The sequence below is a fragment of the Echinops telfairi genome, unplaced genomic scaffold (assembly GCF_000313985.2).
Source record: "Echinops telfairi isolate 266 unplaced genomic scaffold, ASM31398v2 ScPeMD7_7467;HRSCAF=8505_1, whole genome shotgun sequence".
Taxonomy (NCBI): domain Eukaryota; kingdom Metazoa; phylum Chordata; class Mammalia; order Afrosoricida; family Tenrecidae; genus Echinops; species Echinops telfairi.
The window spans coordinates 25,993,113-26,000,956 of NW_022111368.1; the positions used below are offsets into that span (position 1 = coordinate 25,993,113).

Consider the following 7,844-nt stretch of genomic DNA (forward strand, 5'->3'; position numbering starts at 1 on the left):
TATGCTGTTCTGTCTGGCAGATTGGACTTTCCAAACAGAGCTGTAGGAAGAACTCCCACCCCAGAAGTGCTCCGTATCATGTGACTTTACTATTCCTCTCATTGCGATGGGAGTGTGTCTGTGTGTTCTTCCTTTGAATTGGGATGCAGTTATCAGCACAATTAAGAATGACGCTATGTTATTTCGGAAGCTGGTTCATAAAAGGCAATGGAGCTTCTGCCTGGTTGTTTTTTTTAAAAATCATTTTATTGGGGGCTCATACAACTCTTATCACAATCCAGACATCCATCAATTATGTAAAGCACATTTGTACATTCGTCGCCCTCATCAGTCTCACTGCCTGGTTTTCTTGCATCACTTGCTCTTGCTCATGGCGGCTTTATAACAGAACTCACTGTATAACCCTTCAATTCCCCAAACCAAGCCCACTGCCATGGAGTTGATTCCAGTTCAGAGGGGCCCTATAACACAGAGTACAACTGCTCCAACGGCTTTCCAAGGCTGTAAATCTTTACAGAACCCACTGCCCTATCTTTTTCCCACGGGGCAGCTAACTCTTCAGTTAGCAACTCAAGACTTACCGCCCTGTGTCACCAGCTCTCCTTGTATATCCCTTAGTGGTAAGGAAAACAAAGAACTGTGAGGTCATATGGTCACAGAGGAAGGAGCTAAAAGAATAAATATATGCTAGGTATTAAGATCAATGAGGAGTATTCTGAGGTCAGTAGAAAATATGGATAAGGATGGGGGATAGGTAATTTCAATTGGGAAGAAGTTACTGAAAGATGCTTAAGACCTTTAAGTGACATGCAATATGCAATACACACTTAAAATGTTTATTTCTTTCATCCACACTGTCAATATGAAGCTATTTCTTTTGAGTCACATTATTCCCTTAATTTTGTCACAGAGAATATTCCATTTATTATGTAGTTCACGGTCTTCAGGACATGTTCTAAGTAATATATTTGTTAGCAAGGTAGCTTCCACGGGGCAAAACTTACTGTCAATAAAGCTTGAATTTAATTTGTCACATACTTCCAAGGGCAACCAATGTGCAGGTGCTTCGATATTACAGCCTTGAATTCTTCCATTGTTTATGTCTATGCGTATTTTAATTTCCATGTGTGACTGTCCATCTAAAATGTTAAAGGACGTGTTTACACTGAACTTTGGGGTTTTGCCATAGATCCACTCCCAAGTTTGTAGTTCTTTGGCTTTGCTGCCTACTCCTGGAAACAGTGTCTCATCAGCTGGGTCTACGAGGTTAATGTGATTATCAACTTGATGGTGAGCAGCATACTCGGCGGCAATAGCATTTATCAGTTCTTCACAGGTCAGAGTGGAGTCTTTTTCCAAAAGGTTTTTCACTAAGGAAGGTATGCTAGCCGTGGCATTGCTCCTGATCCCTTGGTAAGGACTCTTCAGCAAAGAAGATAAGAAGGCCCCATCGGTACTACATAATAAAGTGCAGTGGTGGTAAGCGGTGGCCCGGCCAATCTTAGAGGCAGTCCCTGAGATTTTAAACTGTCCATCCAGTAGAAGGTCGAATCTCTTGGTAGCCTGCACATCCAGCTGGGGTCGGATGGTATTCAGAGCTCGCAAAATTAACTTCAGATTTTCCATCCTATCATACTTGCGCTTGGTTGTAAAGAAAGTCAAATTGATATTACCAATGTCATGGTAGACGGTCCCTCCCCCACTTCTTCTTCTAGCCAGTTTTATACCTTCTTCTCTCATCAGAGTCAGGTTACATTCTTGCCAAGGATTCTGGTGCCTACCGATTACAACGGAGGGTGTATTTCTCCAAAAGAAAAGAATTGGCTTGCCTTCGAGAGTCATATGCTCGTGGATCCAATCTTCGAAAGCCAGATTTTGGTAAACATCACTGGAAACTGACTGTAAAATAAGCCCATTTTTTACTGTGGCCTTAAAGCCAGCTGCTGGGACCTTATGGTTGCAAAGTAACTGAAAGCAGTTCTTCATTGAAAATGGGATCAGCATGCCTTTAAAAATGGAAGATAAACAAATTAATTGGTTAAAATGGAAAATTAAATTCCACTTTCTAGCACCAATTCTTGGTTATTTAAATCCAAACTTAGCTAATTCTCTAACTATCGAATTGAGTTGTTCTTCTTACTTTTTAGCCTTACCCCAAGTCTTTAGGAACTCTACAATGGAGTGTCAAAGGGACTAAACGATAACAGATCTCAAATCTCAAAAACTTTCAGCTAAATTGACGAAAGCCAGAGATCTTCCCCCAAAGTCAAACAAATTCTTTGGAATTCACAAATAATAAATGCTTACCGAGAAAAAATGTAAAAGTAAAAACAAATTAACAAAAAGAAGACAATAAAATTATCTACATAGTGCCAGGCTATCAGAAAGAATAATGTCTGGGGTCTTAAAGGGTCACAAGTGGAGCCATCTAAATCCACACCCAAGGAGCACACCAGCCTTTGTGACCCAAGGATTATAAATAATAAAATTCAAGATCAGAAGAGGGAATTTTATTAGAGCTTAAATTCTACCTGGCCTGCAGAAGGCTATAGATGACAGTGAACGCCCCAAATCCATTGGCAAAGTCCCTTTAGAGATTAAGCATCCATTGAATTTCCTCTGACCATTGAACAGGGATGTGAATAGTCTCACCCTCAAACAGAGTACATTTGAAAGTGGATTACTATGGATGTAGTTAGGTTAAAATTTAACATTTATCATTGGTTTCCCTTTGACCCATTTTTAATTTGTTCTTTGTTCTATTATCTTCTGCTTTCTCTTGAGGTTTTTCAGTATTTTATTTGGTTACATTGTTGGGTTTGGGGTATTATTTTCTTTGTATGAAATCCAAGATAGGTAAATCCACAGAAACAGTAACTTGATGAATAGTTCCTTAGGGTTATGGCAGGAGAGATTGGGGGTAATGGGGAGCTAATGATGGGTACAAGAATGAATTGAATAAAATATTCTAAAGTTGATTGTGGTGAGAATTGCAAAATTCTATTGCATACATTTAAACTACTGAATTGTGTGGTATGTAAATTATATGCTAATAAAACTATGGAATAAGTAAGTAAAATTAAACTATGGACAATCCACTCCTGCAGATAGTCACAGTTAGCATTTGGTTGTTCCTGTTCTTTTCCCATTCATGTGTATACACATCGAAACCAAACCAAACTCAGTGACATTGAGTTGGTTCTCACTCACAGCGAACCAACAGGGCAGCAGAACTACTCCTGTTGAGTCTCTAAAACTAACTCTGTTGGAGTAGGAAGCCCCTTCTTTCTCCAGCGGAGCAGCTAGTGGTTTCAACCTGTTGACCTTGTGGTTAGCTGCAGCCCAATACATAGCCATTATACCACCAAGGCTCCTCCCTCCGCCAAAAGTAGTGACATAATATTACTTCATACAACCCTAATGATGTTTAAACCACCTTTAATTGCTTAATAGCCAATTGCCAGATATATCACAACCCAATCCATGGTTTAGTTTATAATATTAGAATATTTCTAATTTATGTGTTATCCACATTGTACTCATGCGTATCTCTGAGGACAGTCTGAATTATTACACTGTAATCCATTTTGGGGGGTGGGGGGTGGGGAGACCCTGGGTTGTGTAAATGGTTAAGCGCTCAACTACTAGCGGAAAGGCTGACAGGTCTAACACAGCCAGAGGTGCCCACAAAGGCAGGTCTAGTGGTCTGCTTCCCAAAGCCACGTCCTTGACCGCTCTGCACACACACGGAGGCTACAAGTACATATTGACAACAAATACTTTAAAATCCCTATTTGACTTCTGTATGGAGTATACCAAAGAAAACAAAAGTCCTTTTAGACCAGGGGTCCTCAAACTTTTTAAACAGGGGGCCAGTTCAGTGTCCCTCAGACCGTGGGAGGGCCGGACTACAGTTAAAAAAAACTGAACAAATTCCTATGGGTGCGGGACGAGTGGGCTGCTAAGCAGGACAGGCAGCCGTGGCAAAAACACATGGCAGGTTGGATAAATGTCCTCAGCGGGCCGCATGTGGCCCGCGGGCCATAGTTTGAGGACCCCTGTTTTAGACCATAGGTTCCTAAACTTATTTGGCTTACTTTTCAGGAGGGGAAATATTACTCAGTGTCCCTCTGGCAATTAAAACCTTTTGTACAACAGCCCATATTCCAGGATGGAGTGTAGGTGCCTGCTTTTGCAGCCCCCTGGTTTGTTCTAGGGCCTCCTGGAGGGGGGGTTAGCCCACTTTGGGAAGCACTGATCTAGATCACCAAACATCATGATAACTGATAAAGAAATTGAAGTTGTTGAGGATTTCATTCTACTTAGGTCATCGATCAGTGCCCATGGAAGCAAAAGGGGGAAAAAATCCAATGACACATCACATTGGGAAAATCTGCTGCCAAATCCCTCTCTAAAGTATCAAAAGGTAAAGATGTCAGTTTAAGGGATAAGGTGTGCCTGACCCAACTCATGGAATTTCCAGCGGTCCTCAGATGCATGTGGTAACTGGACAGTAAAAAAGAAGGCTGAAGAACTGATGGATTCTAATTGCGGTTTTGGTGAAAAATATTGACTATAGCACAGGCTGCCAAAATAAGAGGCCTTGCTAACCACAAAGTCGGTGGTTCAAGCCACCAGCCCATCTGTGAGAGAAGATAAAGCAATCTGCTCCCGAAAGATTTATGGCCTCAGAGACCTTATAGGGTTGTTATGTGTTGGAATCTATTCAACGGCAGTGGGTTTGAGCCAGAAGAATGGACAGATTTGTCTTAGAAGCTGTGGAGCCAAAATGCTCTTTGGATAACTTGATCTCCCTTTCTTAGGGCATATCATCAAGAAAGACCAATCACTGGAGAAAGAAAGGCTTGGTGAAATAGAGGATCAATGAAAGAGAGGGAGACCCTTTCTCAATGCCACAGTGGCTGCAAGAATGGGCTCACATGCCAATGTCTGTGAGGATGGTGCAGGACTGAACAAGATTGCATTCTGTGACAAACAAGGTTGCTGAGTCGCACCTAACAACTTAATGGAATAGTTAATATCTCAAGCTAGACTGCCAGGATTCAAATCCCCACTCTGTTCTTTACCAGCTGAGTAACCTAAAGCAAGTGCCTTAGTTGTGACATGCCATTGAGATAGGATTCAACTCAGAGAATTTTATTACAGAGAAAACCCTTTGAAGAATGCATAGTTTAACAGATAAGGCTCGAGAAAGACCAAAGAACACAAGGATCGACAAGAGTCTACTAGAGTATGAGCAAAGAAGGTGTTAGTGATCTTGGAAAGAACCAGGCAAGAGAGTGTGGCAGAGTGGAGACAGTCTGGCTGAGAAGAGGAAGAGGTAAGGGCAGAAGAGAATGTAGAATTAAGAGTATTCAAGGTGAAAGAGGGGAGCAAGTTTAAGTGATAGGGGAAAGTCGGGAAGGAAAGAAGAGGAAGAAGGAGTCCCTGACAAAGTGGTAGTTAGTACTGGGCTCTACAGTTCAGGTAGGGAAGCAGCCTTCAACCAAAGGGGACACCTCTTCCACTGTGACGAGAGAAAACAGGATAGATAGCCAAGCGTTTCTGGCTGGCACTTTCAGGATCGGCTATGTGCACTGAGAATAAATTGGCTGCAATTTTAATTACGTTCGTAAGGTCATGCCTCATTAAAAAGGTGACATTCGCACAAAGATCAGAAGAGCTGAAGGGGTGAGGGTGAGCCATACTTCGTGCCAGAAACTGTACTATGCATTTGAATACATGCACCCTGGAGGTAAAAGAATATGCCCTAACGTATAAGTGTCTGAAAACCCTGAAAGCCAAGTTATTAGTTCACAAAGATCTGTAAGATGCCAAATGAGTATTCAGATCAGTCTTTTCAGATCAGTCTTCAGACTCAGATCAGTCCAATTACTCCAACAAGCCATTTCATTTCAAGTTTGCTTGCTGAGTAGTCAAAATGGGGGAGTTACATGGTTGCAATGTATGATGGGAGAAACCCTGAGGAAACCACCTCAGCTCCTGAGCCTTAGAAATATCCTATCCTTAAAACCCAGTACTTTCTCCCTCCTGGAGAATTCGATTGGCTTAGTGGGTCAACTAAGTGTAAGGTCAGCATTTTGAACCGGCTGATCCCCTGGAGGAAGATGAGACTTTCTACTCCAGTAAAGATTTAGTCTTGGAAACCCACAGGAGCAGTTCTACCCTGTCCCATAAAGGTCACTGTGAGTCAGAATTAACTTGATGGCAGTGAGCTTGGTTTTGGGGGGTTTGAGAAAAACATGTGTATCCAGTTAGGTTGCCTGATAGGGGATTGTTCCTCTCCACGCCTAGAGGGCCCGCTACAGGAAGTTGGAAGCCGATAAAGGCTAAAGGGCACAGGCCAATTCAGGCCCCCAACCAGGGAAGCCTTACACCTAGATAAGCAGTTCCAGAGGTGGGCTTAAATCAGCCAATGGAGTCAATCAGCACCATGGACCAAGCCTCCCTGCAGGCGGGCCTTCGGGTCTCTCCCTCTCCCTCTCCCTCTCCCTCTCTCACACCTACCCTCAGGCCACCACGTGGGTGTGTAGTGCCAAGAGGATGTTTCTGTTCAGTTTACTTTAACGCCTGAAACTTCTTCTATCCTTTATAAAAACCCACTTGGAGCACAAACCAGGCTTCGGTGTGAATTCTATCTCGTGCGAAGCCAAGGACCGAGGTATTTCCCACCTGAGAATCCCAACATTTCTTTTAATCCATCCTTCAGTGTCCACGCCACACCTTTCTTTTGTTGGGAAAAAAAAAATCAAGTTTCAAAGACCTGATAAGATTTTATTTCTTCAAAGTAACTTTACCTCGTAAGGATACACTAATGGCCAACTTTATCATTTTTTTCTCATAGGATAATCTTATGTCCATAATCTCGGGAATTATAGTGCTGACGAAGAATACTGAAAGTGCCGTGGACCACTGAAGAACAAAGCGATCTTAGAAAAAGTACAGCCAGAATGCTCCTTAGTGTGAGGACAGTGGGACTTCATCTCATACTTTGGACATGTTGCTCAGAGACCACTTTTGATAAAGTGGAGGGCAGTGAAATAGAGGAAGGCCGGCGACATGGGGGTCCGACCCAGTGGCTGCAACAACGGGGGCAAACAGAACAAGCGTGAGCATGGGGCAGAGTGGCGCCTTCCATAAGTTGCCCAGAGGGTCCCTGAGTCGGAATGAACTCGAAGGCACTAAACAACAACACAGGATCACTTTGCAAAGCAATTCTTCTGCAACACAAAATATATCACAGTTCCGTCTGGTTTTCTAGGCAGGGCCAGCTCCTTTAAAAAACTCTGCCAGGGCTCTCCTACATAACTCTTGTACAATACATAACTCACTCGGAATCTCATTAAGGCCATTTGTGTGTTTGATTTCGCTTTTGGCTGTTAGTTTGCTCTGTGGGCGTGTACACAGCTGGGATGCAGTACGTCCCACGTTCTTTACTGTGTTCGGGGACCATTCCCTCGTGGAGTTAGGTCTTTCCCAGCGCCGTCCTAAACCGCAGCGCCATCAGCACCCAGGCCGGCAGCCTGCGACGGCGGGCGCGCGCGCGGGTCCCGGGCTTCGGGGCCTCAGGTGCCCGCCTGCCGCTTCACCTCCTGATGGTCAAGGACGTCGGCCGCGCCGGAGGGCCTCGGCGTGCGGCCCGGCACTCTCGGCGGCCCGACATACCCCGCAGTGACCCTGAAGATCCCGCTTCCGGCCTCACTAACCTGCTGTTTCCGGTCGCGCCACGGCCAGGTACCGACTGCTGCGGGAGAAGAGCGTGTGTCCCGGAACACCCGGCAGTCTCCGCCCACGACCTGGCCCCGCCCCGTCCCCGGGCCCCG

At 44.2% G+C, this 7,844-nt stretch overlaps 1 protein-coding gene across 1 annotated transcript; it reads right to left on the reverse strand.

The window, feature by feature from the left end:
* Window positions 1-820: 820 nt before the first annotated feature.
* LIPT1 (lipoyltransferase 1) lies at window positions 821-7,764 on the reverse strand. Its single transcript, XM_004704349.3, has 2 exons — window positions 7,728-7,764; window positions 821-2,006 (listed from the first exon to the last, which is right to left on the reverse strand). The coding sequence occupies exon 2, from the start codon at window positions 2,002-2,004 to the stop codon at window positions 883-885; it is 1,122 nt and encodes a 373-aa protein (XP_004704406.1). The 5' UTR covers window positions 2,005-2,006; window positions 7,728-7,764; the 3' UTR covers window positions 821-882.
* Window positions 7,765-7,844: the final 80 nt, after the last annotated feature.

Bases quoted from the DNA above. Each gene is read 5' to 3' on its own strand.
- LIPT1 (XM_004704349.3), bottom strand. From the start codon at position 2,004: ATGCTGATCCCATTTTCAATGAAGAACTGCTTTCAGTTACTTTGCAAC.